Raw genomic sequence first — 19,583 nt, 5'->3', positions numbered from 1 at the left:
ACACCTATTACAGGTTCAGTGCCCATGGAGTTACACAGCGTTCTGTGTTTTAATCAAGTACACAATGTTCATAGTTAATGGAATGTTATCATAATATACAATGTATCTCTGGCTGCATAAAGCAAACACTTGCACGTGCCAATTCATTTCAAAAGACAAGGCTAACATCCATCCTGAATGCATGAATAACTGTAGCTGATTTTCATTCAAACAGGTGTAAATGCTGGACACATTAGGGCCTTGATCATAGCATCATGTACAAAGATGCTCTACCTGCAACTGAAGGTGTGCATCTGTCCACGTTGTCGACAATGCACCTATATGTACATGCTTCTCGCGCCATGGGTGGCGTGTGAAGTCCGGATAAACCCCGTGCATGTCAACCCACAGACTGGCATGATATTTGTGAATCCTTAAGAGACACGAACATAGTCCAAAAGAGCCTTACCTTTCTCCGCTCTCCACTCCTTTTTCTTTTTGCTCATGGTGCCGTGGTGTGAGGGCTTCTGGTAACTGGGTTTTGAGTTAAACAACCCCAGGCTCACAGTGATATGCGTCCTGGAAGTCAAGAGAAAGTGAAAGCGCTCCGGTATCGTAACGCCTCACCTGAGAAACAGTCAAATTGTAGTTGGTGAGTAGACTGTGAGCTGACGCAACCGTACTTGATGGTAACCGTGGAGACTGTGTGGGAAATGACGCGCAGTGATTGGTCGGCTCGTACAAGGAAGAGGAGTTTTGATTGGACGGTTTGATGCAGCCCTCAGATAAGATGCGCACACGCTTGACGTGCGGTAGGTTGAGTGTCAGAGCGTTGAAAGGTTGGGTGGGAGTGGGCAACACTTACTGGAGCACATATGTGCTACACTTGTTCCCTGACTTTAGCTTTATTGGTCCAATATTTTCTCCGTGTCTCAAACAGATTTGAATTATTATAATGTGATCTATTTGTCTGTCTGTCTTTGAATCCTTTATTCGGTCGATCATTTTCATTCTACAGCATATCTGTCTATCTGTCGTTAAATCTATCTGTATGTCTGTCTGTCTGTCTGTCTGTCTATACAGTAAATTGTTAGTTTGTTAGTTTTCTGTAATCTTTTGTTCGTGATCGTCAAATCTCTGTCTGCATGTCTGTCTTTGAATCCTTTATTCGATCTATAATTTTCATTCTACAGTATATCTGTCAGTCTGTCTTTAAATGTATCTATCTGTCTGTATGTGTGTCTGTCTGTCTGTCTACAGAGTAAATTGTTATTTTACTGTAATCTTTTGTTCGTACGATCGTCACATCTCTGTCTGTCTTTGAATCCTTTATTCGTTCGATGATTTTCATTCTACAGTATATCTGTCTGTCTGTCTTTAAATATATCTATCTGTCTTTGCATTGGGGCCCGTTAGATCCAAGTTACACCAATGGCTCACATGCAGAGTAATTTGTTCACAGAATACTTGAGATCTTATGAAATGCAAAATGTGATTGAAAGTAAAGGGAAATGGTACACTAATTTTTGAAGTGGTTATTTTGAATAAACATTATCTTAACATTTTACTTAAAAAACTAACTTGTCTCAAAATTTTTGCATGAGTTGGCAAATTTTGCCCTCTGACTATTGCCCTCATTTCTTTATTGTATCATTATAACATCCCTGGGGGCCTTTAAACCCAAGTGTGGCATAAGAAACACCCTCGGCATTTTTTTTAAATTTTATTTCTTTTATTTTTTTATTTTTTTTCAATGAATTTGAATCAAAACAACCGAATTATTATTTATTTAAATATGCCATTTATTTATTTATGCCATTGATACACTGCTACCAGGAACAAAAATCCTAAAGGGGTGACTTTAGCCCTGTTGTATCCTACCTTACTATATAATATGTAATGTCTATAATCATACAAACTGTATAATAATCTTTATTTAATAAAAAAAATAAATAAATAAATAAAAAATAAAAAAGTCAGTATCCTAACGCAGTGGTTCTAAACGAGGGGGCCGGGACCCACTAGGGGGCCTCAGCACACTTTCAATGGGGCCTCAAGTTGACTTAAAATTAATTTAAAATAAGAAATATAAAATTAATTAAAATACACAAAAAAAAAAAAAAAAAACTTTAAGATTATAAACAGACTTCTAGAATCAAAAATGATCCATGATTAATTATTTTAATCAGACACGTCTAGTTTCGGGCGAGGGGGCCTTCAAATATTGTATGGGACAGTGGGGGAGGGGGGATGGGTGGGCCTTGGAGTCAAAAAGTTTGAGAACCTCTGTCCTAACGAGATTGTATGTAAATTAACTGTAGAGGGCGTCATTGGGTTGTTTTGCGTAAAATCCAAAAAAGGAATCATAAAAAAAAGAAATCTAATTAAATTAATAAAAGAGTACATTTGTTTGATTTTATCAATACAAGTAAAAAATACTTTTTGTGTCTAGTTCTTTAATCCAATAATTTCAAATGTGAAATTAATAATAAATCAGTACACGATAGGGACTTTTATAATGTTTTCTGTATTTCCGGTTCCCCATGATGAAGTACCGGTGGGTAAATTCAAACTGTAGAAATGGAAGAGGGGTCGAGGAGGGGAGAGACTGAAAGTGCAAACATGACTGTCATCAAATACAGCAACACCGCAGAAAGTTCCAACAACATCTGCAATAGCAGGCTTAATCAGATCAATCAACGCACAACTCAAGAGGAAAAGTCAAACGTTCCATCAGATGGAGAGACTGACAGGAACATTTTGTACCATGTCGATGATCCTGAGTCTTCCCATGAGTCTAAGGTGGAAAATGTGTACCTGCTGGATAACACTAGTAAGATGGAGTCTTTTAACCCTTCAGATGATAAAGAAAATAGGAATCGCTCTACAGATTCAAGAATAGGACATCAATGTGATGATCATGATCTAGGTAGGTAGTCCTCCTGCCAAATGGTTAGATTTCCTGTATATGCCAACCTTCTAAACAAAATGTAATAGTTTAACACCAGCCATCTGAATCACAATTCATAGTATGTCTGTCTAAACCAGTGACTTTTTGATTTTGCATGTGTTGAAAAATGGCATGTAAATGGCTTGTATTTTTTATTTCAAGGTTGCCAGCAGGCAGACACTTTGGCCAGTGTTTCTGGCACACAGCAGATGGATTGTGATTCTAGTGCTGTGTCTGCACACCATATTGATGATGAGGAAATATTCAGGAGAGCAAGAGAGGAGGGACAAGTGACTATTGTCTTCCTAGGGCAGATCACACAGGACGGTTGCTGTAGATTTGTTTGTGAGCTTTTTAAGTGTGTCCTTTACCAGCGGCAACAGCTGCCCATGACATATGACCAAATGGTGTTCCTTCAGAAACAACAGCATAATGCCACACAGGTACGACTGAAGGCCTCGAATGTGTTCACAAAGAGCAGACTGGTTTTCACTGTTGTCCCAAGCATCATTTTGTGAAATAAGATTCAATTTAAGGAGTAGTTCACCGAAAAATGGAAATTCTGTTATTGTTTTCCCTCATGTTGTTCCAACCAGACTGACATTTCAGGTCTAGTTCCTAACAAGCAGCCATCATATGGCTTCAGAAGACATAAAAATATCGATGTGCTATATCCCCCATTGACATTAATGTATTTTCTTTTTTCCTCTTAAGTGAACCTTGATATTTTAAAGGAGTAGTTCAACGAAAAATGGAATTTCTCTCATCATTTACTCACCCTCATGCCATCCCAGATCATGCACGACTTACTTACTTCTGCTGAACACAAAGATTTTTAAAAGAATATCTCCACTCTGTAGGTCCAAACAATGCAAGTGAATGGTGACCAAAATGTTGAAGCTCCAAAAATCACATAAAGGCAGGATAAAAGGAATGCATACGACTCCGGTGTTTGAATCCATGTCTTCTGAAGCAATACAATCGGTTTTGGGTGTGAGCATACCAAAATATAACTCCTTTTTCACTATAAATCTTGACATCAGCATTCTCCTTGGCAATCATCATTTCAAGCTTGTTTACACTTCCTAGCGCTCTGCGCATGCATCAAGCACTAGGAAGTATAATCGAGCTTGAAATTATGATCATGCCTAGAGACAAGATGTGCAAGTAAAAAAAAAAAAAGTTAGTTGGCACCAAAAACCGATTAGATTGCTTCAGAAGACATTGATTAAACCACTGGAGTCTTATGGATTACCCTTCTCCTGCCTTTGTGCTTTTTGGAGCTTCAGCATTTTGGTCACCATTCACTTGCATTGAAATGACCTACAGAACTGAGATATTCTTTGGAAAATCTTCATTTGTGTTCAGCAGAAGAAAGTCATACACATCTGGGATGGCATGAGGGTGAGTAAATGAGAATTTTCATTTTCTGGGTGAACTATTTCTTTAAGCATATTTTGTTTTGTGGTGACTTTTGTGTGACTTGAGCAAGCTGTGACATTCAATATGCAATAATTTTTTTTTTTTTTTTTTTAGCCACCAAAACTGTTGTTGTGATACAATTCAGAGTGACGGATACAGTTATGTGTAGTTTTTTACTGTTTTAATAAAATAATAGGTACATTGCAATTCTGCAACGCTGGGTCTCTATTAAGGAAGACGTCACGATCATGAGGGTATAGAATTTTCATTTTTAGGTGAACTATTCCTTTAACAATACCCTTATTATTTGCTTATTGTTTGATCTTTTGTTTTGTACTGATATAATTTGTATTTGGTGTGACTATGTTTCCTTTCTCTCAGACAGAGGACATGGTGAACCATCGGCCTGTGAAGACATCAGGGGGCTTGGATTGGCGTCGGTGCCAACGGACGTTGCAGGAGCTGGACGAGGTGCTGGCCCACCTGGAGAAACTGTTCTCTCTTAGCCATGTTCCTCGTGTGCTCTTCATGCTGGGGGGCTCTACTATCCTCCCCAATGAGCTGTACGAGGTCAACTTGGAAGCGGTGGCTGTTGGTGCCGGAGAAAACAGTTTAAGGACTTCGTCTTGTCTAAGACAGCTTTTCCGCACACTATTTGTGGCCGACCTGCTGTCGGATGCAAAGTCTGTTCGTCTCATGAGCACCACAGTCATGGCTCTGGGTCACCGGGATTGTGGCGTGACTGGGTTTAAGCCCAAAGTAGAGTTTAGGGTTCCTACAAAAGTGAAAAAGCATGTCATCTCCATAGCCAGTGATATGTCCCTCACTGGAGAGGTGCACAAATGTAACAGAGACCTGGAGGACTATATATGGTTTCAGGCCCCTGTCACTGTCAGAGGTTTCTGTAAATAATAGGTTGAACAGAAAATTAAATGTGTGTCCTTCGAAGAGGGGGAATAAAGAGTGACAGATTTCAGGGAAAATTCTCTTTATTATTATTTAATAAGAAGAAGAACGTTTTGTTATTATTTTGGTTAATTTCAGAATTCTTTGTGAATTTTAATGTTTTACATTTTTTTTTTGATTATTTATGCAAAGTTTACATTTACATTATCATCAGATGATCCATCTTTAACCAGCTTTATTTTACAGTGTAAAGAGTACAGAATAGGGTGTTGCTTTTCTAATGTTAAACAATCTGGGACTGGGTAATGAACATGTTACAGGTTAACTTCAAGTAGGAGTAACCCACAACCTGGAATGTTGATAACACTGCTCTTTTACCATTTGCACCATAAAGCAAGGCAGCTGTTTCCATGTTGCAGCAAGGAACTCAAGTCATTATGAATTAAAACCATCCGCTAAATAGGAGCTTCTGTAAACTGATGAATGTACTTGATAGTTTTTATCCATTGAAAGTTAATGAATTGTGTTTTTACAGCCTTTAAGTCTATCAGTATATAAATACAATGCAATTTAGGTTTTCACTTTCCAATTGGTGCTACATCTTTGTACTGTTTCAAAAGATTTTGTTTGTAATATTTTAATTTCAATTCACAAAAGAACATTCCATTTTTTTCAGTGTTCATTAAATCATTATGAAGTGATACAAAATGATGAGTGTAGCATGGATATTCTAATAAACAATGTACCATGAAACCTTTTTCTTATAGACTGAAGATGTTAGTTTCTAAAACTTCACAAATATGTACTTAGAGTCCTTCCAGTTAAACTCCCTTACACTTTTCTACACACTAATTACTTTCAACAGAAATTATCAAAGCAGAGCTAAATTATTTTTTGGAGGTTTTGGAATAGAGCTTATTTGCGCCTTTTACTCTCCACCTTCTCCACAAACTGCATGATGTCTTGAGCTAGTAGCTGAGGTTCCTCAAAAGCAGCAAAATGTCCACCTCTTGGCATGTAAGTGTAAGAACGGACATCTCTAAACCGCGCTCCAGTCCAAGACCTAGGACAGTGGGCTAGCTCATGAGGAAAGGCAGCCACACCAGTGGGCACAAACACCTTTGTCCTTTAAGAGTACAGAGACAAAAAATTCAGAACTAAAAATCTAATTTGTTTTGAAAAGGCTACAAAGAATTAACTGTACTAAGGTGATTAATAAAATTAGAAGCGCCATAAATCATTTTGCCGGAGCTAAAAATCTTGTCAGAATTTTCCTGGTTTCGATTTTAAAAGTTTACACCATTCAAATGTGCATTATAGATACACAGTATATTTCAATTTAAACATGAAATTTTGCTGATAGATAGGTGAAAAAGCCAACATATTAACTCTAAAGAGTTGAAATAAACATGTACATCACTAAATGATTAAAGAATTTTTAATGTGTTTTGACTCACACACTGTCCACCCTTGTCTTGAGATTTTGCTTCAGGTTCTCTTTGTAGAAACGCATTGAGGGAATGATGGAACATGTAGTCCAGTAGATCATGACATTTGTAAGAAGATCATCTAGACTGAACTTTCTGTGATGGAGCAAAAGACAAAGCCACTTAATTATAATTGAAAAAACACTTATAGTTTTCAGGTTTTGCTGTGTGTGTGTGTGTGTGTGCACTAATTTGTGCACTAAATGAGTAACAAACAGATGAGCAGAGATTATTTTATTAATCTCCAAGAGAAATTGTAAAGTATGTAAGTTTATATATTTACAGTGCATCCGGAAAGTATTCACAGCGCTTCACTTTTTCCACATTTTATGTTACAGCCTTATTCCAAAATTGATTAATTATTTTCCTCAATTCCACAAACAATACCCCATAATGACAACGTGAAAGAAGTCTGTTTGAAATATTTGCAAATTTATAAAAATAAAAAAAAATAACAAACACATGTACACGTGCTCAATACTTCGTTGCAGCACCTTTGCCAGCAATTACAGCCTCAAGTCTTTTTGAGTATGATGCTCCAAGCTTGCCACACCTATTTTGGGGCAGTTTCTCCCATTCTTCTTTGCAGGACCTCTCAAGCTCCATCAGGTTGGATGGGGAGCGTCGGTGCACTGCCATTTTCAGATCTCTCCAGAGATGTTCAATCGGGTTCAAGTCTGGACTCTGGGTGGGCCACTCAAGGACATTCACAGAGTTGTCCCGGAGCCACTCCTTTGTTATCTTGGCTGTGTGCTTAGGGTCGTTGTCCTGTTGGAAGATGAACCTTCACCTCAGTCTGAGGTCCAGAGCGCTCTGGAGCAGGTTTTCATCAAGAATGTCTCTGTACATTGCTGCATTCATCTTTCCCTCGATCCTGACTAGTCTCCCAGTTCCTGCCACTGGAAAACATCCCCACAGCATGATGCTGCCACCACCATGCTTCACTGTAGGGATGGTATTGGCCAGGTGATGAGCAGTGCCTGGTTTCCTCCAGACATGATGCTTGTCATTCAGGCCAAAGAGTTCAATCTTTGTTTCTCATGGTCTGAGAGTCCTTCAGGTTCCTTTTGGCAAACTCCAGGCAGGCTGACATTGTGCCTTTTACTGAGGCGTGTCTTCCGTCTGGCCACTCTACCATACAGGCCTGATTGGTGGAGTTCTGCAGAGATGGTTGTTCTTCTGGAAGGTTCTCCTCTCTCCACAGAGAAACGCTGGAGCTCTGTCAGAGTGACCATCGGGTTCTTGGTCACCTCCCTGACTAAGGCCCTTCTCCCCTGATCGCTCAGTTTGGCCAGGCAGCCAGCTCTAGGAAGAGTCCTGGTGGTTCCAAACTTCTTCCATTTATGGATGATGGAGGCCACCATGCTCATTGGGACCTTCAATGCTGCAGAAATTTTTCTGTACCCTTCCCCAGATCTGTGCCTCGATACAATCCTGTCTCGGAGGTCTACAGACAATTCCTTGGATTTCATGGCTTGGTTTGTGCTCTGACATTTACTGTTAACTGTGGGACCTTATATAGACAGGTGTGTGCCTTTCTAAATCATGTCCAATCAACTGAATTTACCACAGCTGGACTCCAATCAAGTTGTAGAAACATCTCAAGGATGATTAGTGGAAACAGGATGCACCTGAGCTCAATTTTGAGTGTCATGGCAAAGGCTGTGAATACTTATGTACATGTGATTTTTTTTTTTTTTCATTTTTTTTTTTTTTTTTAATAAATTTGCAAAGATTTCAAACAAACTTCTTTCATGTTGTCATTATGGGGTATTGTTTGTAGAATTTTGAAGAAAATAATGAATTTAATCCATTTTGGAATGAGGCTGTAACATAACAAAATGTGGAAAAAGTGAAGTGCTGTGAATACTTTCTGGATGCACTGTACAACAGGCATGCAGATATAAATATATTTTGAGATTAATCTCTCTTTACTTCTCTAAACCCCCATCCTCCAAGTCTCTATTTCCCAAGTCTGTCCAAGAGGAGAATTTTTCCAGGATATATGCAGCTAATCCCACTGGAGAGTCATTTAGTCCACATCCTACAGAGGCAGAAAAAGTGCAGAAAAATACATTATACATCACAAATTGTATGGTAAATTAACAGAATTTATTGTTACATTTGCTATGCTCCGAAACATAATCCTTCATCTAAAATGCATTGACAATGCAAACACTGACTTTTTAAATTCTATTTAATTACTATAGGTTTTGAATTGGGTTAACATAAGAAAATAATATGATATATTCCAGGTTATACATATAAGGTGATAGTCATTACCTGCTGTGTCTGGTTTAGTGGCTTGAATGTGTAAATAGCCAGTTTCTCTTAGTATTTCATATATACTCTTCTCCATATAAGGATAGAGTCGTTTGACATCTTCCTTTGAGAAGCCCACCAGAAACGGCAGGTAACGACCAACCAGTAAGGAGAGGAGTTGTCCAAGGTCATTTGTAGCAAAGATCATGTTCAGGTGAAGACCACGAACACACCTTGTTTATGAGAGAAAAACAAAGAAACTTTTTAATTGACAATAAACAACATTGCTAAAAAATCCATTTATCTGCATTAAGGGAAGTTACATGGAAAAGAGGACACAAAGGAGGATCTAGTGAAAAACAATAACTAATGGAAAAGGACAGTAATAAGAATCTTACTCTGGCTTCATCTGGGCCATGTTGCTGGTAATGAGTGATCCCCAGTCTCCCCCTTGCACATAATACTGAGTGAACCCCAATCTTTCCATGAGCTTATGGAAGATCCTGGCAGCATCCAAAGAGTTAAAGCCTTCAAGTTCAATAATAGAGATAACAGCAGTTTTACTCACCAGTTTCCATATGAAACATCATCTAGTGGAAAATGTTTACAGAGGTTGAGATAATAGATTATCTCTATGCATTCATGCTGTTTGTTCTCTGTTAAAAGTTATCTACAGTAGGTCATTACAGAATCTCTAGTAGAATTGCACCATAAGTTCTTTTACAGTATTACATCACCTATTTTATGTGGTGCTTCAGAGTAGCCATAGCCTGGAATGGAGGGACAGATGACCTCAAAGACCACATTTGAACTGGTCTCAGTGAGCAAGGGCAGGATCCTGTAAAACTCATAGAAGGAACCAGGCCAGCCATGAACCATCATGAGAGGGACAACTTTCTGTCCAGGCGTCTGAACAGGCCTCACGTGAATGAAATGCACATCTATTCCTGAGAGGAAGTGATACAGACACTAAAGGTCAAAATATGAAAGTAACAAATTTCCAAACTGGTATCATCTATTATTAGCCTTTTTGTATATTATTATTATCTGCAATGGTCTGAATAGGCCAAAATCCATGCCAGGACTTACAGTTCACTCTTTATCTCTGCAAGGTTTTAAAAGTACAAAACAGTTCTCTGTTTTTTCTACAGTACATTATAATGTTTGCTGAAGAATCACTAGTAAAATGCAAAGCATGTACAATTTCCAGCTTTAGCTTAAATTTACAAAATTAACTTTCATCAGTTACCAGTCATAACTTAAGAAGGTTACACTTTACAGTAAGATTCTATTTGTTAACATTAGTTAATGCATTATGTATCATGAACTAACAATGAATAAGGACTTTTTACAGCATTTATAAATGTTGTTAATTGATCAAAATTGTTCCTTTTTTGTTAATGTTAATTCATAATGCATCAACTAATGTAAACATATACAGCTTTTAATGTAAAAATGTATAAAAGTGCATGTAATAATTAACTAAGTTAATTGTTATTGTTCATTGTTAGTTCATGTTAACTACTGTGTCAATTAATGTTAATAAATATAACTGTAAAAGAGGACGCGAGAAGCAGTTTTCCTTTTTCAGGTGACGCTTTTATTTCCCCTCTTCCTCGACACCACTTTATAGTTACGTTTATACACTCTATCGACACTAACACACACACTGCTTCTACAAATAACTTCCACTATTCAGGAATGGTCACTCTGGCTCAGCTCTGTCATATCCAGTCTCTCTCACTCTGAGAGTTGTGTCGCTCTCTTTATGCCGCTCTCCCCGTGCTCACTGAAATTAGAGACAGGTGTTAGACATAATTTAGCTCAGGAGTAAGCGCCCTTACCGCTTTCTCTCTCCGGAGAGATGCTTGACCACGCCCCCGCTGCCACATATCCCCACCGCCCGACTCAGGCCAGGGCGACATCCGGCCTGCCTACCACTCCCCCCCCATTCCTGGAAAGGAAGTTGGCGACAGCCATCTGCGCCCCCGGTCTGTGGACCACCTTAAACTTAAACGGCTGAAGAGCCAGATACCAACGGGTGATCCGGGCGTTAGTATCTTTCATGCGGTGGAGCCACTGGAGTGGGGCGTGATCCGAGCAGAGGGTGAAGGCCCGCCCCAACAGGTAGTATCGGAGAGTGAGGACCACCCACTTGATGGCGAGACACTCCTTTTCCACGGTGCTGTACTTAGTTTCCCTTAACGAGAGCTTACGGCTAATGTACAGCACCGGGCGCTCCTCCCCCCCACCACCTGCGAGAGCACAGCCCCCAGCCCCGTCTGAAGCATCTGTCTGTAAAACAAAAGGGAGAGAGAAGTCAGGTGAATGTAACAGCGGCCCCCCGCAAAGTGCGGCTTTAACTTGCGTGAACGCCTGTTGACACTGCTCCGTCCACTGGACCGGATCTGGAGCTCCCTTTTTAGTGAGATCAGTCAGCGGGCTGGTGACGTCCGAATAGTTAGGCACAAACCTCCTATAATAGCCAGCCAGCCCCAGGAACTGTCTCACCCCCTTTTTGGTCTTGGGTCTCGGGCAGGTCGCAATCGCCGCTGTCTTGTCAATTTGGGGACGCACCTGCCCGTGGCCCAAGTGGAACCCCAGATACCGTACCTCCACCCGCCCAATCGCACACTTCCTCGGGTTCGCTGTGAGCCCCGCTCGGCGCAGCGATCTCAGAACCGCCCTCAGGTGTTGCATATGCCGCTGCCAATCATTGCTATAAATGATGATGTCATCTAAATAGGCAACGGCGTAAGCTGAATGCGGCCTGAGGATTCGGTCCATGAGACGCTGAAACGTAGCCGGGGCCCCAAACAAACCGAACAGAAGTGTCACAAATTGGTGTAATCCAAACGGTGTGGAGAAGGCGGTTTTCTCATGGGAAATTGGTGTCAAGGGGATCTGCCAATAACCCTTCGTCAAATCCAATGTTGAATAAAACCGAGCAGTGCCTAACCGATCGAGCAACTCATCAACGCGAGGCATTGGATGTGCATCAAATTTAGACACCGCGTTGACTTTTCTATAATCCACACAGAATCGCACAGACCCGTCGCTCTTAGGCACTAGAACAACTGGGCTGGACCAATCACTGTGGGATTCTTCTATTACCCCCATATCAAGCATCGCATCCAATTCCTCCCGAACAATTTTCTTTTTGTGTTCGGGTAGTCGATAGGGGCGGCTACGTACCACCACCCCCGGCTCGGTCTCGATGTGGTGATGGATGAGGTTTGTACGTCCCGGTAGAGGGGAAAACACATCTGCAAACTCCTGTTGCAACCTGGCAACCTCCGCGAGTTGGCTCGGTGAGAGGTGGTCTCCGCAAGTGACCGGGGTGAACTGTTTATGTTTTGAGCTCACCTCCGGTCCGAGCTCCGCCTTCTCGGGAACCACCGTAGCCAACGTCACGGGGACCGCCTCCCTCCACAATTTTAGGAGATTGAGGTGGTATATTTGACGTGCGTCCCCTCTATCGGATCGTTTAACCTCATAATCGAGATCTCCCACTCGTCGTGTGACCTCAAAGGGTCCTTGCCACTTGGCGAGTAATTTAGAGCTCAATGTGGGAAGCAATACAAGCACTTTATCTCCCAGTGCAAATTCCCTTAGCTGAGTTCCCCTGTCATACAGTCGGCGCTGTCGTTCTTGAGCTTGGAGCAAATTCTCCTGTGTTAGTTGCCCCAAGGTGTGGAGTTTTGCTCTAAGATCAAGAACGTACTGAATTTAATTTTTACTGTTTGAAGGTCCTTCCTCCCAGGCTTCTCGCAATACATCAAGCACGCCGCGTGGGCGTCGCCCATACAGCAGCTCGAATGGGGAGAAGCCAGTGGAGGCTTGCGGGACCTCTCGTACTGCAAATAACAGAGGGTCGAGCCATTTATCCCAATTTCTAGAATCATCGTGCACGAACTTACGAATCATGTTTTTGAGGGTTTTATTAAATCGTTCCACCAGGCCATCCGTTTGAGGATGGTATACACTGGTGCGAATCGATTTAATATTTAATAACTCGTACAGTTCGCGTAGTGTCCGTGACATAAACGTTGTGCCTTGATCGGTGAGGATTTCTTTCGGAATCCCCACCCGGGAGATTATTTTGAAGAGTGCCTCCGCAACACTGTGTGCTGAGATGTTGCGAAGAGGCACTGCTTCCGGATATCGCGTTGCATAGTCCACTAGGACCAATACAAAGCGATGTCCGCGTGCTGACCGTTCTAATGGCCCGACGAGGTCCATTCCAATTCTCTCAAAGGGGACCTCGATCAAAGGGAGAGGGCGCAATGGCGCTTTTGGGGTGGCCGGTGGGTTAACCAGCTGGCATTCGCGGCATGCCGCACACCACCTGCGGACATCGCCGCCAATACCCGGCCAATAGAAATGGGCTATTAGATGGTTCAGTGTTTTCCTTTCTCCTAGGTGACCTGCCATAGGATTATAATGAGCCGTCTGGAATACCATTTCCCGACGGCTCCTTGGAGTCAAAAGTTGGGTTGTATCCTCTTTGGTTCGAGTGTCCTGTGTCACTCGATACAACCGCTCATTTATAATTGCAAAATAGGGATATGAAAGTGCGATGTCAGGCTGGAGTCGTTGACCATCGATAACTCTCACTTGGTCAAAGGCGTGTTTGAGGGTTTCGTCTCGCGACTGCTCCAAAGGGAAATCCCCCTCAGGGAATTCCCTGAGAAGGGGAGGGGCCGCAGCCTCTCCCCCTCTCTCGTCATCATGACGTGGAGCTGTCGAGGATGGCCCAGGCTCCGCCTCCCCTGCCAGAGCATCGCACATCACACATCTCCCTATTCTCACACAGGACCCATCCACACAAATTCCCTTTAATAAAGCTTTAAAATCAGGCCAATCAGTCCCCAAAATCAGCGGATGGGTGAGGCGGGAACTAACCGCAGCCTCCACTCTATGCTTTTTCCCCCAAAATTTAATTGTCAGGGTCACCACTGGATACTTGTGAATATCCCCGTATACACACTTCACCTTCACCGTTTTGGATGTGACCAATGCCTCGGGTTGAACCAGGCGTTGGTGGATAGTGGTTTGATTACACCCGGTATCCACCAACGCTTGGTGAGTACCCCCCTTGACACTTACCGGTATCCGGTACGCTCCGGCCCGGTCGGGGGCAGCCTGTGGGAGGTCAGAGACCCGCACCACCGTCCCCAGCTCCATCAGAGGGCACTGATCTCGGAAGTGGCTCGGGTCTCCGCACCTCCAGCAGGCCGGCCCAGGCGCCACGCCCACACTTGCGTCGGCGGGCGCCCCCCCCTGAGGGGGAGAGCAGCGGGGCACTGGAGTAGGGGAAGGTGTCGCCTCCCACACCCGGGGAACTGGTCTCAGGGGCTGGGTTCCTCCTCGTCTGCGTGGGGCAGGAACGGGACCTGGAGAGACAGCAGACGAGAGAGAGAGAAGGGAGGGGGAAGAAACAGAGGGAGGAGAGAGAAGGTAGGAGTGATCTTCTGTCCTCGGGATCGCCGCCATGTGGTCCTCCGCAAGTCGGATAGCTTCCTCCAACGACGCCGGGCGGTGGCACTGGACCCACTCCGCCGTTCCTTTTGGCAGTCGAACTATGAACTGTTCCAGTACCACCTGGTCGATAATTCCCTGGACGTCGCGATCCCCCGCTAACAGCCATCTTCGACAGGCGTCACGGAGCCGCTGGGCAAAGGCAAACGGGCGGTCAGAGCTTTCCAACTTCAAGCTCCGGAAGAGTTGACGACTTTCCTCCGGAGTGCGACCAACCCGTTGCAAGATGGCTTTTTTTAGATCTCCGTAGGCCAGGAGGCTCGATGCTGGCAGTTGTTGAGCCGCGAGCTGGGCTTCCCCGGACAGTAGTGGGATCAGTCGGGCTGCCCATTGGCCGAGCGGCCAGCCCCAGATCTCGGCGGTCCGCTCAAACAAATCCAGGAAAGCCTCGGGGTCGTCCGCCGCCCCCATTTTCTGTAATGCTGGCGGGGGTAACGGCGTGGGTGTGTCCGGGGTCGCGGCTGAGGATGCCCCCTGGCTGAGGAGGCTCCGGATCGCCTGCCGGTCCTCGGCTTGAGCATGCATGAGCTCGACAAACCGGCGGTCTTGATCTTGTCGGAGCTCAAGCAGCGTTTGTTGGTGGTTCCGATGTAGGCTGGCGAGGGCTTGGAGGATCTCCGCCAACTGGGAGGACTCTACGGGACGACCTCCATCCATCTTCGACCCAAACTTCAATTCCCGGGTTTCGGCACCAGTGTAAAAGAGGACGTGAGAAGCAGTTTTCCTTTTTCAGGTGACGCTTTTATTTCCCCTCTTCCTCGACACCACTTTATAGTTACATTTATACACTCTATCGACACTAACACACACACTGCTTCTACAAATAACTTCCACTATTCAGGAATGGTCACTCTGGCTCAGCTCTGTCATATCCAGTCTCTCTCACTCTGAGAGTTGTGTCGCTCTCTTTATGCCGCTCTCCCCGTGCTCACTGAAATTAGAGACAGGTGTTAGACATAATTTAGCTCAGGAGTAAGCGCCCTTACCGCTTTCTCTCTCCGGAGAGATGCTTGACCACGCCCCCGCTGCCACAATAACCTTATTGTAACGTGTTATCCAAAAGAATATATTTCAGCTATCAGTATCAGGCAATATTACTAAATTAGTGTATCCCTAGTGTACTGTACATACTGTTTAAAAACATGGAGCACCAGTGGAGAGAGTCAGCAGCTTCAAGTTCCTGGGTGTCCACATCACTGAGGAACTCACATGGTCCGTCCACACTGAAGTCGTTGTGAAGAAGGCTCATCAGCGCCTTTTCTTCCTGAGACGGCTGAGGAAGTTTGGAATGAACCGCCACATCCTCACACGGTTCTACACCTGCACTGTGGAGAGCATCCTGACTGGCTGCATCTCCGCCTGGTACGGCAATAGCACTGCCCACAACCGCAAAGCACTGCAAAGGGTGGTGCGAACTGCCAAACACATCATCGGAGGTGAGCTTCCCTCCCTCCAGGAAATATATACAAGGCGGTGTGTGAAAAAAGCTCGGAGGATCATCAGAGACTCCAGCCACCCGAGCCATGGGCTGTTCTCACTGCTACCATCAGGTAGGCGGTATCGCAGCATCAGGACACGCACCAGCCGACTCCATGATAGCTTCTTCCCCCAAGCAATCAGACTTCTGAACTCTTGATCTCCCACGATCAAAATACATCATCCCTGCACTTTATTACTCTTTTATCTCACACCGGACTGTCATAAATTATATTACTGTCATTATATTATGTCTCTCTTAACAACTGACTATCAACCGACAGCCTGAATGTCAATACAGTACAATACTGTACATTCTATATATATACTTTTTTCATATATATTTTAATTTTTATTGAATAATGTGTATCTATATAGTATCTATATAGTAAAAAACAAAAAAACAAAAAAAAAACAAAAACAGCATATTGTATACTGTGCAATGTATGTTATTATTGTATATTGTTGAGTGTAATTGTGTATAACAGATGTTTAAATTGTGTTGTGTTAATTTGATGTTTTAAGTTGTGTAATTATGTATAACAGATGTTTAAATTGTGCTGTGTTAATTTGATGTTTTAAGTCGAGTTTAATTATGTATAACAGATGTTTAAATTGTGTTGTGTTAATTTGATGTTTATTGTAGATTGGCGTATGTCTCATCACTGTCACGACTGCTATGTTGATCGGAACTGCACCCAAGAATTTCACACACCATTGCACTTGTGTATATGGCTGTGTGACAATAAAGTGATTTGATTTGATTTGATTTGAAAACAACGAACCATCTATAACAGCTTGCAATATGCTTACATTCTGTGAATGCAGGATGACAAGACTATATAAAAATAGCATGCTTTATTACATTATGTTTTATCTGGTGGGGAAAGCTATCTACTAAATATTAGGCACTTACCCTCAATCTTGGTTTTGAAGTGAGGGTACTGGTTGATCACCTTGACTTGTTTCTCCCAGTCAAACTGGTGTCTCCAATAAAAGGCCACCCTTCTAAGATAGGACGAGTTAAAGCCATAATGAAAGCAGCTGTCCTCCAGTGGGTCTGCGTAACGTGTTTGGTCAATGCGTCTATGCAGATCCTAAAGAAAACAGTGTAGTTATGATGTATATTTACAGTATATAGTGTGCAAGTGAATGCATGTTTAACACACATATGTTTTAAGAGAAGAGTTATCTTGTAGAGATGTGGAAAACCTATATTAAATTCAAAATTGGGTTTTTGTGTACATCCATCCAAATAAATGTTCTTCACCTCTATTTCTTCCACTGAGGTCTTCACGACAAATTTGTGAATGGTTTTGTCCTCTGTTATTGACTTCTCCCCAGCTCCCCACCAGCCATCCCCAACTGGTATCTTTTTGGGGCTTTTCCTCCATGCCAAGTAGCACAAAAGTGCCCCGATCCCAGCAGAAGAGAGTGCCAAGAGCTGTAGTTTAGTCTGATCGAGGTTGTTCAGGGTGTCTCTAAAAGTGAAGAAAATTGACAATAATGTTTACATGCTGCATTCTAGCTCATCAGCATAATCATTCAAAGTGCTTTGAATACTCCAACCATCAGCACAACATAAAGCATGAGTTATTCCTCTAATAATGAAACAAGAACCCAACATTATGAATGAATCTACAGTACATAGTTTTCAAGAGTAGGGGTAGAGAGTGCAGTTGTACCGCACAAATACTTAACAGAATCAAGGCCGGATTAACCATTTGGGCAATTGGGGACATGCCCAGGGGCACCACATCCAGGGGGCACCACACGACGGCATTTTAAAAACTGTCTTATGTCCATTTTTATTTAAATGGTTATTAAAGTTTTTCATTATCATGAAAAAATCTGATCTTTTTTTTCTTTCTCCCCTTTTCTCCCCAATTTGGAATGCCCAATTCCCAATGTGCTCTAAGTCCTCGTGGTGGCGTAGTGTCTCGCCTCAATCCGGGTGGCAGAGGACGAATCTCAGTTGCCTCCACGTCTGAGACCGTCAATCCACGCATCTTATCACGTGGCTTGTTGTGCGCGTTACCGCGGAGACACAGCGCGTGTGGAGGCTTCACGCTATTCTCCGCGGTATCCACGCACAACTCCCCACGTGCCCCACTGAGAGCTCAAACCACATTATGGCGACCACAAGGAGGTTACCCCATGTGACCCTCCCTAGCATCCAGACCAATTTGGTTGCTTTGGAGACTTGGCTGGAGTTATTCAGCATGCCCTGGATTAACGCGCGACTCCGGGGGTGGTAGTCAGCGTCTTTACTCGCTGAGCTATCCAGGCCCACCGAAAAAATCAGATCTAAATTATTTCTGAGCTGTCAAGCGACTCCTGCAGGAAGAAAACTTGTGTCTCATAGGATACAGTTAGTAGCTGACAACATTTCTAATTTCGTTCTGTTCCCTACACAAAACTGTCTTAGGAATTTAGAAAACATGAAATATATCACGAGTCATATGGAGTTTGGAATGGAGGTGAGTAAATTATGTCAGAATTTTGGTGAGCAATTCCTGTTCATATTTGATTGTGTACTTTATCTCACCCTGGAAAAGATGCTTATAAGGTTATATTATATTATTTGTAACTATTAGTACTTCATTAGTAACTACTATGGTGTTTAGGGCTGCACATAAGCAGTGCATTCTTTGATATCTGTACCTACCTACCTACCTACCTGTCTATCTGTCTGTCTATCTGTCTGTCTACCTACCTACCTACCAATCTACCTACCTATCTACCTACCTGTCTGTCTGTCTGTCTAACTACCTACCTACCAATCTACCTTCCTATCTACCTACCTGTCTGTCTGTCTGTCTGTCTACCTACCTACCTATCTATCTAGCCCACTGGCATCTGACTCTCTACCAATTCATTATTTGTCTTACTTATCTAATCTTTCTTACTAAATTAAAGCTAACAAAAGTTTAGAAGGAGCATTTCCTACCAAGTTTCTTGTGCTGCGTGTACAGTTTTAAGTGTTCTTTAACTCTCCCCCTGCTTACCACCTTGAATTTTTTATGTTCTCAGCGACTTTGCATCCTAGCATGTACCAAAATTTATTTTAAGAAGAAAAATCAATCATTACAAAAGCGAATTTTACTTTCATGGTTAGGAGTAATAATCTATTCACAAATAGGAGTAAGAACGCCCACACAAATAGCAGATGATACATTGCGAATGTGCCAGAAATAAGAAATATATAAGAACAAGTAAGGAAATACTCATAGAGTTACAGCTGTACTCTGTTTCAGTTGTAGGCAATTTACCATAATTACGAGGAATTTGGTGAAGTTCATGCATGCAATGAAGTCAAAATTTACAACAGGCTTCAACCGAGACTGATTTAACCCCACTCTAAAATGTATGAGGCTGCGTTAGCATTTTTGAAGTCTACAGTTTAGTTCTCCGCAGTATTACTCACCTGATACTTTCAATTGTCTGCATAATAGTGTCCTCAAAACGCATATTGAACGTACAATGGAATGTTTTCCCGACAAAGCTGTGCTGAACTTGGCAAATAGTATAGGTTTTTTGTGAAACGTTTCAAAGTCCAG

At 42.6% G+C, this 19,583-nt stretch overlaps 3 protein-coding genes across 4 annotated transcripts in view; 1 reads left to right on the top strand and 2 right to left on the bottom strand.

Moving 5' to 3' along the window:
- macrod2 (mono-ADP ribosylhydrolase 2) overlaps positions 1-668 on the bottom strand; it is a 790,103-nt gene extending 789,435 nt beyond the window's left edge. For both annotated transcript variants that reach the window (XM_051651963.1, XM_051651964.1), the window contains exon 1: positions 449-668. In XM_051651963.1, coding sequence (XP_051507923.1) covers positions 449-485 — 37 coding nt within the window. In that variant the 5' untranslated portion in view covers positions 486-668. The remainder of the gene's footprint in view (positions 1-448) is intronic.
- Positions 669-2,525: 1,857 nt separating this feature from the next.
- On the top strand, positions 2,526-5,279 carry LOC127414171 (MAD2L1-binding protein-like). The gene is made up of 3 exons (XM_051651973.1): positions 2,526-2,908; positions 3,092-3,372; positions 4,733-5,279. Exons 1-3 carry the CDS (start codon positions 2,560-2,562, stop codon positions 5,261-5,263), a joined length of 1,161 nt encoding a protein of 386 aa, XP_051507933.1. The 5' UTR covers positions 2,526-2,559; the 3' UTR covers positions 5,264-5,279.
- Positions 5,280-5,322: 43 nt separating this feature from the next.
- On the bottom strand, positions 5,323-19,583 carry LOC127414164 (epoxide hydrolase 1-like). The gene is made up of 9 exons (XM_051651961.1): positions 19,451-19,583; positions 17,294-17,504; positions 16,940-17,120; positions 9,744-9,953; positions 9,405-9,534; positions 9,028-9,239; positions 8,680-8,788; positions 6,715-6,840; positions 5,323-6,383 (listed from the first exon to the last, which is right to left on the bottom strand). The coding sequence occupies exons 1-9, from the start codon at positions 19,492-19,494 to the stop codon at positions 6,173-6,175; spliced, it is 1,434 nt and encodes a 477-aa protein (XP_051507921.1). The 5' UTR covers positions 19,495-19,583; the 3' UTR covers positions 5,323-6,172.

Source organism: Myxocyprinus asiaticus, chromosome 23, assembly GCF_019703515.2.
Source record: "Myxocyprinus asiaticus isolate MX2 ecotype Aquarium Trade chromosome 23, UBuf_Myxa_2, whole genome shotgun sequence".
Lineage (NCBI taxonomy): Eukaryota > Metazoa > Chordata > Actinopteri > Cypriniformes > Catostomidae > Myxocyprinus > Myxocyprinus asiaticus.
This window is presented reverse-complemented; position numbering and strand designations above follow the sequence as displayed.